Below are 17195 nucleotides of genomic sequence, written 5' to 3' on the forward strand. Positions count from 1 at the left end.
AAAATCTTATAATAATAGATAAAATCCAACATTATTTATAAATTTTTCATAACAGATAATTATTTAACTTAAAAATTAAAATCAATATCCATAGTCGGGACGACACTGGCAACCCGTTTGTCATAAAAATGAACTCGAAACCAGTGTTCCGAATTTTACGACCTATTGTATTTGAGACCATACAGGACTTGTCCACTTAAAATTGGTAAAAACAGCCTGGTTTATCATTTTGTTACATGTAGAAAAATGGAAGACTCACCCTATATTTATGCTACTTCTGCATAAATAATAAGGCACTGTGCTCTCACCAAAAAGGAAATAGAGTATAGTCAAATATTCTCTAACATTTCTGCTAAAGTGAGGCGGTGCCTCATCTTGCTGAAAAACTATTTCCAACTCAAACTCATGAGAATTCGTCTTTAATAATCTCAAGAATTAGTGGTTCTACTGCATTTCTTTCGAATAGAACTACTAATTTTACTAAAAATATCTAAATATTAACAGGTGTGAGATTCGTATTTGAATCTGGTTTTGATCATAGGGGTACAATATAATTTTTAGCATTGACTTGATTACTACTTTTTTCTTGTGGTATGTTTTGTTGGTGAAATTGTTTTGTTAATATTTTCAATTATTTCAGTAGCCAGTAATATACAATATTGTGAAATTATTTGACGATTTTTTTAGTTGATATTAACTCTTTTAAGTATTCATGGTCGAAAATTTAAACCACCCTGACTAATGGTTTAAAGGCTCGGTGGTTCAAAAAATAGAACGTATTTTGATGTTGCTTTGCAATGCGCTGCCGAAGCACAACATTTAAACTACCTATTGGAGCTCCTTTGTGGTCCTTTTTTACTACCACCGCTCCACTTAGAATATTGAGTTTGACTAATTATAAAATACCTATACAATATTTTCTTGCAGGTATGGAGCCATTGCCATTTAAGACGGTAGGAGGTTTGACTTACGATGAAGTCAACACACAAATCGACACATTTTATGTCGATACACTGCCTTCCGGGTCTGAGTCAGAAATTGATATGGACTCCTCCGATATAGAGGACGAAACTTTAGTTCCTACAGTTATTACAGATATGGAAGAAGATCTGCCGGTTTCTGAGGAGGAAGATCCAAGTGATAATATCCCCCTTTCCGAACTACAACAACAGTTGTCAAAAGGTAAAATTCCTGTTTGGTCTAATGTTCATAGACCTGATCCTCTTCTTCAATTTACCGAACCTTCTGGAATTCCTCAGTTTATCAAAGACATTAATGATCCAACACCGTATATGATTTTTGAACTGTTTATTATTAAGGAATTTATTGATACTTTAGTGTTTCAAACAAATCTTTATGACGAGCAGGAAAAACTTTCAACTGGGAAAAGCTATGTCCCTACAAATCAGTGTGAAATTAATACTTTTTTGGGCATAAATTTGTTAATGGGTATCAAACGTAGTCCCAACTATACGGATTATTGGTCAACTGCTCCCGAATTGCATTATGCTTTTATCAGCTGAGTAATGACCCAAAAAAGATTTGGATGGCTCTTGAGTCATCTCCATCTGAATAATAATTCTCTGATGCCTCCAAAATCTTCCCCAGACTATGATAAGCTCTATAAAATTCGCCCTATGCTAGAACTGTTCACTCATAATTTTGAAAAATGCCTAATTCCTAATCAAGTAGTTCTAGTTGATGAGTCAATGATTCAATTTAAGAGTCGTAATAGCCTTAAGCAGTACATGCCAAAAAAACCAATCAAAAGGGGGTATAATAAGATGTGGATGTTAGCTGATAAATCTGGCTATTGCCTAAAATTTGATTTGTACACTGGAAAATCACCTATTGGTGAGATAGAAAAGTGCCTTGGTTCAAGAGTCGTTACAAATTTGATAAAACACTTAGAAATTTATATGTTGATATTTTTTTTACTAGCGTCGATGTATTTCAACAATTGAAAGAAAGAAAAATCCATGCTGTTGGAACCGTAAATGTTAATCGTCGTCATATGCCAAAATTTAAACCAGACGAGAATTTGAAACGCGGTGATGCGCAATGGTTAAAAGCAGTACCGGATTGTTAGCTGCAAAATGGAAAGACCGTCGATGTGTTCACATGTTATCAAATTTTCATCAGCCACAAGATGTAGGAACAGTAAAAAGAAAAGAAAGAAGTGGACAAATTACTGAAATTCCATGTCCTCAATCTATAATCGATTACAATTCTAATATGAATGGAGTCGACATATTTGACCAAAGACTTTCTAACCTCAACAGTAAAATGTGGTGGCATCGAATATTTTTTTACTTATTAGATGTATCAATGGTAAATTCCAATATTATTTATAATAGGTTGGAGTTACCAAAAATGTCTGCTAAAGATTTTAGACCAAGTGTCATAAACGGTTTAATCTCAGAAACGCTTATAAATCGAAAGAGAAATTTGGTTGCACCATCAGATGTTGAAATAAAAAAATACAAACTTTACGCACCCTTAGAGATAAGACAGCAGTCATCTGCTCATCAACCTACAAGGAGTACCAGAAGAAGATGCGCGCTTTCTAGCACTAAGGCTAACCCAGTAAGGACGGATTGGGTATGTTCCATATGTAAAGTCCCTTTGTGCTTGGGAAAACGTAAAGAGTGTTTCCAAACTGATTGGCAGATTTTAATTTTTTTTATTTTTTTATTATTACTAATGTATTAAATTACTACAATTTTACAAAAAATATAAAAATTCATAAAAAAAATATTTTGGCTCCACTAGGTATTTTTTTACCAACTAAATTAGGCGCCGCTAAGAGTTAAAGAGTTGATATAGGATATTATATATCTAGATATTTACTTGTATTAGAGCGTCCAAACGCGAACACGCTGTTAGGTTAGTGGGTTGCTATACAATTATAAAGCTGCTATAAAATTTGCTATCCTTTTATGCTAAGTTTTTATTTTAAATTCAATTACACTGAAAAACACACAAGAAAAAACGCGAACTTTTTTTTTTAAATTGTTTGGGTGTTTTTTAAGCAGTATAAATCAATTTTTTGTCGGGCAATTGGGTGTTTTCTGTTTGCAATTAAACTGCTTACGATTTTGTATACAAAAAAGTCATCGATTACATGGATGAAAAAGATCAAAGACTCAAGAATAGCTCAAGATTCTGCAAGCAGTATAACTCATTAAAAAAAAAACGCAAATTTTTTTCGCTATTTTTTGTCGAGCAGCGTAGTTGAACCTTTTTTCTTTAACAATGTAAGTATTTTTTTTTGGTTCTAGGAAATTAACGCTTTTTACGGTTAACTTACACTGCTTGAATAAATGTCTTAATTACCTGTACGAAAAAGAATTTACTTATTCTACGCAAAAAAACTAAATTTCTTCCATATGATTGAGTTTTTTTAAATCAATTACACTCGTTACGATTTTGTAAAAAAAATCCAAGATAGTTCAAGTTTTTGCAAGCAGTGTAGCTGCACTTGTTTTTATTGTTTTGTACTGTTTTATTGTCACGGTATTTTTTTTTTAGTTTTAGGCAAATTAACGCTCAATTACACTGTTTAAAAAAGTCCTCGATTGCTTAAAAAAAATTGACCTACACTGCTCAAAAAAAAAAAATATAGAAAAAAATAGTTAAATTACACGACTTAACAAAAGAATATTTACTGCCTGAATAAAAATTTTAATTGGCGGGTCGAAAAAAGAATTAACCTGCACTGCTCAAAACAAAAAAAAATCACAAAGACCTTTTTTAAAAGTCCAATTACAGTAGTCCAAAAAAATCTTAACTGCCTGGACAAAAATATTTATTCACACTGCTTAAAAAAAAATCCAATTTCTTCAAGAGGAAAAATCAACTGCTTGACAAAAATATACTTAAACAAAGCTTAATTGCATTGACTCAGAAACCTTAAAACAGTTTAAAAAAGAAATTCAATTCCACACACTGGTTAGAAAAGTTATTTTTTGTAACTATAGTTTAATCCAATTTTGGCATGTTATAAGCTCCTTTCACCCCATTTTAAGAAATTTAATATGCGTTTTTATGGAAAAAACGTGCAAAATTTCCATAGTTCTGAATATATAAGCACATATTATATGTTTTAATACAGCCTACAGGGCGCCCACCGTCTAAATTCTGCCAGATTCAGTCTTAAAAAAATGTACATAATATATACATTTTGAAGAGAGTTTCTAAAAATAAACATTTTTTCCAATAGCTTTGTTTTGGTTCCTGTTAGAATCGTCCTAGAATTGTTTTGCACATGCGCAGATTGTTTTATGCGTTTTGGTTAAATTAGAATTGATTCCGAATTGAAAGTTTGGTGTTTTGGTTTTTTTTTTGGACCGGTTCAGAATTAACCTAGAATCGTCCAAAAATCCCTGCTCGAGAGTAGGGATCAATTCAGAATCAGGCAGTTCGCACATGCGTAAAAAATATATCCTTACAATTTTACTCGACTTCACCAAATTTGAGAAGAAGAAGAAGAAGAAGAAGAAGAAAAAGAAGAAGTAAATAAGTTATTTTTTATGCTTTGTTAATGTTTATTGTTTTTCTTGTAGATAGATTTCACTTAACCTAAGAACTATCTATTGATTTTTTTTTAAATCTATTGACATTTTTATTCCAGTCCTAATGTTTAAAAAAATATAAAGGTCCAAAGCCAAAGCAATAAGCAATATTCAAAATTTCAAAACAAGTTGTGTTTAGTAAATAAGCAATCAGAATCAGCTGTTTACTGTCAGTGCGTCAAGCGTTCGGGTTCCATACCATGCAGAATTGAAACGGGAGCGATTCCGGATTTTACTTTACGGCGCAACAAGTTCTGCGCAGTTCTAGAATCATCCCAAAATCGGAACCAAAACAAAGCTAATAAATCTCCCCTTAATGAACACTTATAGTTTGTCAAAAGTAATTTTGAAAAAATGGGGCATACCTATAAAAATTTTCTGTTCCTTTGTAAATAACATTTCCCAATAAAAAAAACGCCCTCTAAAGGTGAGCTATTTTGATAAAAAAAAACCCCATGCCAAGCACATCATTTCTCTTAAACACACACAGGCAAACGTGCAAACGAATGAATCAATGAACAGTGTGAGGCAACAAAATCTTCTTAATTTCCTCTCTGTAGTCAATCAACGAAGCACAAGAAATCAAATCTCTTCCTTTTTCCCCGAGTCATTCCGCATCATACCAGTGACAGTTACGGATCAAAAAAAAACTCTGCATGCAACAAAATAAACCCTGTTAATCATCTTTATCAAAAAAACACGCGCAAAAAAAACTCCCCAAAAAAAAAACATAAATTAAATAAATACCTACTAAACAACGTCAGGTTTTCGAGATCCCCTTCGAAAACAATGAGGGCCACTTAATGTACGCCACGTTGCCCAGTTGCGTCCCTTTACCGTCCGTTATTTCCGTTACTGTCACCGTACGACTAGGGCTACAGACAGAAACAGACAACGTCGCAACAAGACCAGTAGTAGTTGATGACGTGATCGTAAGCACTCACCTGGTACGTAGAAATGGCATTATAATGCCCGCCCCGGTCGCTACGAGTAGAAGAACCACTTGCAACACCGTTAAAAGGACGTTGATAAGTTTGACAACGAGGGCGCGCGCGTTCGAGTTGTCCAGACCTTCTAGCATGACGTATTGCTGCTGCTGGAGGGCTTGATGTTCCATTTTTTGAATCTGTTTTTAAGGTAAAATTGCAAAAATATCACTATAATGATAAAGTCCAGTTCAGAGATCTATTAGAATCTTTGATGTGCCGCACTAAATAGACCATGCGCCTATGTCGTATTTATTGTCGCATGATATACGTGTTTAAATGTCAAAATTTTATATAATTTATCTATGGAATCATTTTAAATATAGAGTAAGGGCGACAAATATGGAATAGGTCAGTAATATGGAATAGTTGTAAACCAGAAAAAGTAGCAAGCGCCCTCTATTAATTGCACGTTGAAAGTGTCGAAGTGCATTCATCTAAGGTTTTTTTTCGTCTCTAGTTTGTTTTTTTGGCTCACCATGGACAGTCAAAGTTTTGCAGATCTTGCTGTTTCCGTGTGTTAGCGATAAAATACTTATTTTTTATTCAAACTGTTGTGCATTTGTGACAGTTCAAACATCATAGTTTACAATAGTTTTTAGGTAAGTTTGTTTTTTAACATAGAAATATTTTTTTAGAATATTATAAGATTAGTTTATGAGGGTCACTAATATGGATTTTTTTAAGCCACAAATATGGAATAGTATTCCATATTAGTATCCCATTAAGAATACTAAAATAGTGATATTTTGTTGCTATAAAAGCATTTCTAAATTCGCTTTTATACTAAATAATATATCAATAGCAATTATTGTAACTAAAAAAGCAAAAAAAAGTAATAAACAGAAGAGAGGCCATTGTAAACCTATTAAATCTTGTGCTTGTACTCTGCGTTAGAAACCTCAATTTTTATATGATGAAATAGAACTATGTGATTTTTTTTTATTTCAGTATGGCGTCAAAAAGTAGTCGAAAAAGAAAATGTTACAAAAAAAATGATATGCTACAAGCAATTTGTGCTGTTAAGGAACAGAAAATGGGGTACCTGCAGGCAGCCAAAACTTACAATGTTCCCAGAACAACCCTTTTTAGACACTGTCAGAAAAACGAAGATCCAGATATCTCTGATGAAACAAAACTAGGTCGACCAACAGTGCTTACAAAAGAACTAGAAGATGAACTTATAAGGTACTTACTTCATATGGAAAGTAAGTATTTTGGTTTAACCAGAAACGACATAAGGAATATGGCATATCAGCTTGCTGTTAAAAATAGTCTGCCAAATCCTTTTGGCAAAGAAACAGCTGGCTTAGGCTGTTTATGAGACGGCACTCAGATACATTGTCATTTAGAAGCTAGAGCCAAGGGCTTTTCCAAAGAAAACGTTCAGTCATTTTTTATTATCTTAACGAATGAATATGAAAAACATAACTATTCTGCAGACTGCGTTTTCAACGTTGACGAGAGTGGTCTCTCTATAGTGCCTTCAAAGATACCAGAAGTAATTGCACGTAAAGGTAAACGACAAATTGGTAGCATGACTTCCGCAGAACGAGGCTCACTAATTACAGTAGTATTTTGTATGAGTGCAGGGGGCAATTTTGTTCCACCCTTAGTTATATTCCCCAGAAAAAACTTAAGCCCGCAGCTTACAAAGGGGGCTCCACCTGAGACAAAGTTCGAATGTCATCCATCAGGGTGGATACAAAATAACATTTTTACAAAATGGTTTGAACACTTTGTAGCGACAGTAAAGCCTAGACCTGAATCTCCAGTTATGCTCGTATTAGAGGGTTATAACTCGCATACTCGCAATATTGATGTCATTAATATGGCCAGAGAAAATAATGTTACGATTGTGTGCTTACCGCCACATTCAACACATAAAGTTCAGCCCCTTGACAAATCTTTTATGGGACCATTCAAAGCTCATTACAGTGAGGAGATAAGAACGTGGGTACGACAAAATGCCAGACCAGTAACTGCATTTGATGTGATGGAAATTTTCGGCAAGGCTTATTTAAGAGTTCAGCGTGGTGAGATTGCTGTTAATGGTTTTAAAGCCACCGGAATTTTTCCCCTTAATCCAAATGTCTTTCGTGAATCTGACTTTCTTGCCTCCGAAACTGTCGAAAAAGATGAAGTTGATGCTGTCGTCCCTCTTCCAGTACCTCAAGATACTGAAAATCCGACGCCACCAACAAATATTGTAACTCCTGAGATGGTCTCGCCTGTCCCAATCATTTGTAAACAAACCAGCAATCAAGGCCGAAAAGCAGGGACAGCTGTCGTAATATCTGCGTCACCTTACAAAACAGAATTGGAATGATCCGCAAAAGCATCTGTTTCAACTACATCAAGACTTTAAGTTAAAAAACAAATTGGGCAGAGTAAAACAAGCTTGACTGATTCCGATACTCCCAGCACGTCAACAGCCATCTCATCAAGAAGACAAGCTAACCGTAAGACAAAAAATTTGAGAAAACATGAAGAAGACTTTGTGGCAGATGATGACTCAGATGATTCATTATGTACTGGCGAAAATGGTGAAAAAGTTCCGGATGTCTCTGATAATCCAGAGTGCTTGTTTTGTGGTGGAAAGTTTTTGGAAAGCAAAAAATCCGAGAAACAGTGGATACAGTGCAAATCCTGCAACTCATGGTGTCATTTGCAATGTACCTCATATGTATCTGGCATTTATATATAGTATTTAGTTTAGTTTTCTAAGTATTCCATATTTGTGACCCTATTTTTAAAAAAGGGAAATATTAATATTTTAGTTTTTTTATTACGATTTTTGAAACGTTTTTATTTTTTACAAATTCAAGTTATAATAGCTTAATATAACATGTTTTTAATTACTTTTAATATTTTTGTGTTAAAAAAATAAAAAAGTTCTTATAATTTTGCAGTTTAAAAAATAGTATTCCATATTTGTCGCCCTTAGTCTACGTAAAACCCCGTGTTTTACACTATTTTTTATTTTTCTTTCGAAAATAACCATTTTTAGAAAGAAAATAATATCAAAAAATTGACCGCGGACTAAAATCCAAACATTTTACAAAACATTTTAAACAGTCCCAGCACTCACAGACTTCTCACCTCTTTTTAGCCAGTCTATTAAATAAAGATAAAACACGTGCGTTCTGGCGATTCGGGTACTTTGAGCTGTGCAAGTGATTGTGTATCTTTCTCTATCCCACTGATTTTAAGGATTACAAGGCCGTACCCAGATATATTTTTGGGCTGTTTTTGTACTACTTTCGTCGTGTTTTTAAAGAGACCTGTTGCATGGGTCTATCACCTTTAACAGTTGGGAGGGGAGTCATGTGAGGTTATTATTATTTAATGGGTTTTGCTTTTTACACGTTTATGAAAGTGGAAAATTTAGAATTTGGCCTGTATTCGTCTAAGTTTTTTGCAGTTTTTACTGTGAAGAAGTGTGTTTTTTTTACTTGTGTTTGTGTTGTTATACTTAAAGCCCTTCAAATATTTCGACCCTAGGAAAATAGGCAGGAAAATTTAGCAAATGAAGAGGACAGTGTTTGTGCTGGCTTATGGAGACCGTGAGTGCACAAGAAAGAGAATAACATTTGTGGTGAAAATAATAAGAGTGATCTGGACAATGATTTAGACTCACATAGTTCTGATAGTTCATTTTCTAGTGTTGAGGAAGCAGAGGAAGACGCAAGGGAAGTAGAAGCTACAGGGGAAAATCAAGCAGTTCTAAAACGTAATTGTTTAAGTACAAACGCCAAACAACTTTGATTAAATGTCTATAACAATCTAAGGAATAAACCTCAGTTTAAAAATGATTGTAGTCCTGTGTACAATATGCTATTTTGTAAAAAAAAACGGTTTAAAGACAGAAAAAAAAGGAAAGATGCAGGACAATCAAAGGGACTTGATACGGATATTGCTAAATTGCTAAGGGAAGTTGTGTATTCTAAATACAAAAACATTGAGGTTCCAACTGTAGACATGGTTAAGGACACCTTATCGGCAAGGGACAAACATTTCTCGGTCTCCTTGCGGAGATACCTGATAAAACTTGGATTTAAGTTTAAGATGTTTAACAAAAGGGCTGCTGTAATGGAAAGTACTTGAATTGTCAGGTGGCGTATAGAATATTTGGAGAAAATAAAAAAATTTCGGGAGGAAGAAAGATCCATACTTGGAATGATAGTTCTAACAAATGTGTCCCAAAAGATGTTCCACCAAACAGGGGATCTCGGATGATCATCATTCATTGTGGTTCAAAAGAAGGTTGGGTGAAAGATGGACTAAAATTGTGTGGCAAAAAATAGAAAAGAACCTGGGTCTTTTAATAAAATTATTAATTGTGAAAACATAATTGCATTCTTTATCATTTAAAATAAAGATTACAAACAACTCAAATATCTGTTCTATAAATACCAGGAATAAGGATAAGTTTATCATCCCGGAGCACAGGACCGCATTTCTCAAAAAAAGTTTTATGTATAATGCTATAAAGCTATATATATGCTATAATACAATTCTCTGCCTTCTAATATCCTAAAATTTAAAACAAGCACATTTAAGTATGCATTAAATTTTCAAATTTTTAGAAAGCAAGTAGAGAATTATGATTTGGCCTATCACTAGTCCTTTTGCTGATTCTCAAGGATTGAAATATGTGGGGAAATTTATAAGGAATAATTAAGGACTTTAGAAGTGTTTTTATTTTAATGTAGTTTCTATCATGGAACTGCTAAGTTATAGGTTATAGGAGGTTGCATGCAGATATATTTAAAACCTGGTTTGAAAAAACATTAATTCCAAATTTAAAGGAAAACAGTGTGATTGTTATGGATAATGCATTGTACCATTCAAGGCTTTCTGAAAAAATCCCAAACACATCTTTCCATAAATTGGAATTTGAGACCTTTTTAATAAAACATGATCTCTATTTTCATGAATCTTATACAAATAAACAATTATTGGTTCTTGTAAGTACCAAGTTCTAAATACCAAATCACGGAAAAAGCCGTATGTAGTAGACAACATAGCTAAAAAGTATGGTCATACTGTCCTCAGACTTCCTCCTTATTATTGTGTATTTTGCTATCAACTATCCTGAATTTCTAACTTAATAAAACTAAACCCTGTTAATCCAATCCAATCCCGAATAATAAAATTTTAAATACAAATAAATTTTATTCGCGGCACATCAATGATTCTAATAGATCTCTGAACTGGACTTTACTTACTTTCGTTTGACAATGCTCGAGCATCTCGTGAATATCCCTCACTCGCTCCTCGCTTTGGTATTGCACTTTTTCCTCCATGTCTGCCATCGCTTGTTTCAGGTTTTCCACTTCGTTTTGGTGCAGTTCAGTCAGATCGTTGATTTGCTCTTCTAACCGCTCCGCGTGGATTCTTTCTTCCTGTATGGCCATCGTGTTAATCTGAATATCGGTTTGTAGGGACTTAACGGTGTCTAAGGCCTCCCGGAACCCGTCCAATTGTTCTTGGAAGTATTTCAGTTTCTTGTCCAGTTCGACGAATGTGTCTCTCATGATGGGGTCTTGGGTACGTGCGTACCTAGAAATAGTTTGGTTTATTATATTTTTGGATCTTTGAGCCGGATTGAAGCGGGCGTTCGAGGAGCAGTGGCGGCTCGTGACAGTTCAGGGAGGTAGGGCCAAACCTTGATCTAATTTTATCATGACCGAACGAGTGATCGAAATTATTACATTTTATTATCAAAATTATAATGCAATAAGTTTTCTATTTTTTTTGTAGATAAAAATATACATTTTTAAAAAAAACATAAAATTTGAAATTTAAGGAAATGAACTTACCAAAACTACGTGAAAATGTCAATACTTCAGGCAACATGCAGTTTTTCATATTTATAGTAAGGTAAAATAAATTATTTTATTGTTTTTAATAACTCAAAAAAAGTATATAATACAATAGTCAATTAAACTGAATTGTTTTACTTAAAGTACACGATATATAAAGTCCATTCTTCGTTCTTTTTTGTTAGCAAATTTGTCGATTACTTTATTATAAAAGTCCTTAATTGAATTAACAAATTGCTTCTCTGCGAATAACATACCTAGCGCACTGAGTATTTCCTCTTTCATTGTGTTCCTAAGAAAAGCTTTAATTCTTTTTAACATTGAAAAACACCTTTCTGCTTCCGATTTCGTCATAGGCATGGTTGCCAGGGCACTTAATAATTGTATGGTCTCCTCAAAGGCACATTTTAAGCAGTCTTCGTTTAATAACACCAAGAGTGGCACAGCTCTAGATCCTGAAATTGAGTTTAGTTCCTCTCTTTCATATAAAACTTGCAATTCTGTTTTAAGCCTATTTTTATTTAAAAAAGAAAATTCTCTACATGTTTCTTCTAGGTACTTTTCTGGAAAACATTCTCTATACACGGAAAATTGTTCATGGGCAAATAAATTTGTAGCCACTAAGTGTCCAGTGAAATTAAATTAATTCTTAATTTTATTTGCATCAAAATTGCATCACAGATTTTTAAAGCTGTTTGCTTCTTAGTATTTTCTACTACAGAGGTACGCAGATTGTGGTTCTCCTTCACCTTGTGATGTTGTATTTATTTCAATTTCCTGAATAATTTGGTCCATATTATCCCTAATAAGTTGTATTGCTCTTTCAAAGTTGTGTAAGTCTTGTTTTATTTTTACCGAATCCATACATTCTTTTTGTAACTGATTAAAAATTACTTCTACATAAGGCATAATTTTATGGAAAATTGATAGCCAGAAAACAAAATTTTTACTTTGCAATTTCAACTTATTTCCACTGGCTTGATTAACTGACGTGTTATCGCGTGATGTTGTTTCGATAATTTCCATTACAGTAATTAAATCTTGTCTATTTTCATAAACAGTATTTATTCCCCTTGATTGGAAATTCCAGCGAGTTTGAGATGAGCGCGGTAATCTTTTCTCAATAACTTCATCTAATATTTTGGTTCTTTGAGGAGAAACAGAAAAAAAGGAACATAACCCAGTCAAGTTTACAAAAAAAATTCGAGTCTCGGAATTAATGGAAGTCGCACTGGCCATTATTAAATTTACTTGATGTGCATAGCAGTGAATATAATTAGCCAAAGGGTATTTTACTTTAATTTTTGCTTGTACTCCATTCAAACATCCACTCATAACCGATGCTCCATCATAACTTTGTGCAATTAATTTATTGGGGTGATTGAAGTAAAGGGTCCAAAACTTGAAGTATGCACTGGAAGATTGATTCAGCATCATGATCTTTTGGATTGTAAAAATTCCAGAATCTTTTAACAGGCTTACCAGCATGCAAGTATCTAAAAACAATTACGAGTTGAAACTCACAAGCAACGTCAGTGGTTTCGTCGGCGATAACAGCCACAAATGGAGAGTTCCCTATTTCTTCTGTCACCTCTTCATGATATACATCTAACATACACTCTAGAAGCTCATTTTGTATTATTTTGGATGTCCCTTTAAAAACTGTTGATTTTTGAATATGATCCTTAAGCGTTTTGTCTAATTCTGAGCTAAAATTAATTAATTCCCGAAATATTCCTTTATTTTCGGATGTCTCTTTTTCATTGTGGCCTCTGAGAGCCAACTCAAATGCACCAGAAAAACGAATGCAATTTATAATTTGATTTAACATATATCTATTTTTTTCAATTTGTTTATTTTTTCAATAAGTTGGCTCCGGTATGCCGAGTTTAACTGAGTTTTTATATTAAATTTACCAAGCATAGAAAAATTAGAAATATTGTTCATATGTACCTTGGCTTTTTCATGTGTTTTCATTTTCTCCCATATGTGAACAAGATCATCTGTTCCTCTTCGAGACCAGGATTCCTCTCCTCCAAATAAAACACACATAAAGCAAAATAGCTTCTTAGACGTATCACACCCGCACACCCAAATATTTTTCGCATAAATATTCCTATTAAATTTACGGGAACGCACTTTTTGTCTACCTTGAGTTTTTTCTATATTTATATCGGGCAACGGTCGCCCTAACTCCTTTTTGTTCCAATGATAAAGTGGAAAATGGATTTGCTTTTAAAAAACTAATTTTATTCATTGTTTTTAATATTCAATAAAAATAAAAAACACCAACAAAGCCGAAAACGTCAGCTAAATAAAATAAAAGATTTCTACGGAACCGCGAACGCCCGATGAATAATCAAAACAAACAATATCACGCACGTTTTGCTAAAAAAGATTCTATTGGTTTGGAGCCCGGCCCAAAATTATTTAATTTGCCATAGCTTTACCACATTGTTTCAAGGACATTTGCTGTGATTATTCGATGTAACACGCATCGATACGGGGCCTGGCACGACAACTACGTCTTCGATTTCGCATTAGCGAAATTTGCGGAATCTTGCACTGGCTGCGTTCCAGTATTTTAATATATTTAAATATTAATATACAGATATTTTTTTGGACTGAAGTAAAATTTAAAAAATTAATTATTTTTTTTATTTTCAACGTTTATTAGGTAGAGCCATGGCACTGTGGCTCTACCCCAAAAGCCGCCACTGTCGAGGAGTCTTTTTGGGGTACTAAAATTGCTGCTTCATGTTTTATTATAGCTAATTATTTAACAATCGAGTCGTAAATTATAAGATAAACATTCGTGATGGCGTCAAGTGGTGCAGTAAAGCTTGACTCGGGTAGTATTTTAAAGTTTGATTGCAAAAATCAGCTTTGGAAATTTAGCATAACCATCTTATTTACGGCAGAAAGAATACTCTCAATTGTGAATGGAAGATAAAGAGCCCAAATACCAAACTTTCACCGCATGAAAAGATTAGGATGTTAAAGACGCCCAAGTCATTTTGCTATCGACAATGTCAAGATCAAATACAATAGGTACTTGATAAATTGTGAGAGTGCCACTGAAATATGGTCAAGATTAATCACAATACACAAACAGAACAATGAGGTTTCCAGAGAGTTATTTTGGCAAAGATTTGTCAGTCAAGAAATGTCCAAGGATGCAAAAATTGCAGAACAAAAAGGTATTTATTTCCAACTGGTATGTTACCCAATTACAGAAAAGAAATTGATTTGTAAAAGAAAACAGAAACTATTTCTACAGTTGAACTTTTAATTAGACGATAAAAAGATGTCACAGAAAATGTCAGTAATAGTGCAATTTATTCTAAAGTGATTAACAGCTTGCCTCCGCCACTTCAAGATTACTTAATGTTGGTTACTAATTGCTTTATAGGTAGAAGCTTTACAAGGTAAGCGAAGTTGGGCATAAAAAGAAAATTAATTTACAGCATTTAAAGAAGAATACTAACTGAAAATATTGCAAACGATTCAGGATGAAGAAAGAAATAAAGGTACAGGTAAAAGTAATTCAATAGCAAACTCAGCTGACATATGTACAGGGTGTTTCATAATTAGTGGGACAAACTTGGAGGGGTTGTAGAGGGCCTCAAAATAAGCAAGCTTACGCAATAAACCTCTTTCCGAAAATGGTTAGATTTTGAGATACAGGGTGATCAAAAAGATCTTATTTTTAACATTAACAATGGCAAAAATTCACTTTCTGGTACCGAATTTCACATTTAAAGCAATTGATCTTTTTCCCTTATAATAAATACCGTAAATATTATCAAGCGGATGAAACTAAACATTTTAATTTTAGCAAGAAATTAATTTCGAACAATGAGTTGCATTTTTTAATGCTAAGGTATTATCATAATCGCGATATTCTATAGTTTTATTATGTGGCTTGTTTTTAAGGACATTTAAATTTACATATGTTAAATTATGATCGGTAATACTTTCAGGCGTATGCTTGCTTTGCTTTTTAAATACCGCCAAAGGAAAAAAACTAGTGGTGTTAAGTCTGGTGGCCATGCGCGCCATTCAGTTGCACCACGCCTGCCAATCCATATCCCTGGAAACTGTTCATTAAGTTTATGAATAGTTTATTCATGTTTATATATTTTTACTGGTAAATCGCTTTAACTTGCATTAATTAATTTTTTTGGCGAGGTAATATGGAAAATTGTTCACACTTTAAGGTAAATAATTAATACTTAAGTTAATAAGATGCCTTTTATTACCACACATTTTTGCCTACTATTCGCTTATACGTCAATCGATTTTGTTTTTCAGTTCGATTAGATACGAGATTGTATGCCCTTTCATATAATGTATCACACTTAGGGTAGTCATTTGAAATACAAAAGTTTGAGGTCGATAAAACATCCATTATTACCAGACATTTTAGCTCACTGTTCGCTGGTACGTTAACCGTTTTAATTTTTATTTTGGCACTGTTGAACTGTTAAATTAAAAATCGCCCTGTAGTGGAGTAAATTCTGGGGTCTAGGGTGTAATTTTTTTTTGGAAGTACAACCATGTGAAACATGTTGGGTTTCATTAAGTATGTTACCCGGCATATGAAATCGTGTTTTACGACATTTTCCGGTGGTCGAGATGTTTTTTATCCGGAAAAAATTCAAAAAAATTGATTTTATGAAATCCACGTTTTTTTGTGTTTCCATCGCTCTATCTCTGAAAGTATTTGAGCTATCAAGTAAATTTTTTTTTAGATTAAAGCTGTAACAACAGCGCTTTAAACAACATCTCACGTTTATTCAAATTTGTTTTTTTTAATTGTTAAATAATAGGAAACTAAAACTTGTTATTTTCAGAAGCATAATTTTGAGCAATCGACAAAAAAGTTTATTTATGAAAATTTGTGTATACATGCTGCGTATGAAATGAAGCCAATAGTTAATAAAAGTTTTTGAAAAAAACATTTTTCATATATCTTTGATAGTATTGAGTCAGTGAATTTTTTTTTATGGGCAAAATTGGATTTGCGCGTTTAGCGCGGCTATCATGTCGAGTCCGCTGCAACGATTGGGTTTCGAAGGGACTGACGCATGATGGCGCAAAGTTTGTAATAATAAGTACGTACTGATGTGTTTCATTTTAAATAATTAGTTGGCTTTGTATATGTATAATATACCCATATATATACATACATAGGTACCGATCTATATATTATAATAAATAATTGGTTTATCATTTTTAAAGTAAATTAAAAATTATAATTTACTGCTAAATAAATAAATGGATTAATTACCTCACACATAGGTACATAACTACTTACGTGTATTATTGAAGTAACAATGAGTATAAACAAGTTTTGCTGAAATAAAACTCTTATTTGGATAAATAAATATAGCTAAATATAATGGTTATGTTGTGGTTATTTAATAAACGCTACACTAATAATATTCTAATTCATTGTTATCATCCGCATCCATCTCGATATTTTCAAGAACGTTACTACAAAAACGGCATTTGCACTCGATACAACATTTTAAACCCTCTTTGATGCAAGTATATTTTTTATTGTTACAGTTTTTATCAGAACAATAAATATTTAATGATTTTCGAACAAAATCTAGAATTGGATTATCATCCGAAAAAACTGGAGTCCATTCATCTTCAGTTAAATTCCATCCTGACGCGTTTGTATTTATACTTGGCATTGGGATATCACTGCTATACCATATTCGAAGTTGATACATACACCTGCAGGAAATTTATGCATATTAAATTATAATATATATTATTATTCCTTAAAAATTTAT

General features: G+C 33.1%; 1 protein-coding gene across 8 annotated transcripts in view; it reads right to left on the reverse strand.

The window, feature by feature from the left end:
- LOC126735647 (transmembrane and coiled-coil domains protein 2) overlaps window positions 1-17195 on the reverse strand; it is an 80845-nt gene that overhangs the window by 13520 nt on the left and 50130 nt on the right. For 6 of the 8 annotated variants that reach the window (XM_050439711.1, XM_050439712.1, XM_050439705.1 and 3 more), the window contains exons 7-8: window positions 10792-11125; window positions 5519-5700 (exon numbers count right to left, since the gene is read on the reverse strand). In XM_050439711.1, coding sequence (XP_050295668.1) covers window positions 5519-5700; window positions 10792-11125 — 516 coding nt within the window. Of the gene's footprint in view, window positions 1-5321; window positions 5450-5518; window positions 5701-10791; window positions 11126-17195 lie in introns of all 8 variants that reach the window. The other 2 variants (XM_050439706.1, XM_050439707.1) reach the window with 2 other exon arrangements.

The sequence above is a fragment of the Anthonomus grandis genome, chromosome 4 (genome assembly GCF_022605725.1).
Source record: "Anthonomus grandis grandis chromosome 4, icAntGran1.3, whole genome shotgun sequence".
Taxonomy (NCBI): Eukaryota; Metazoa; Arthropoda; class Insecta; order Coleoptera; family Curculionidae; genus Anthonomus; species Anthonomus grandis.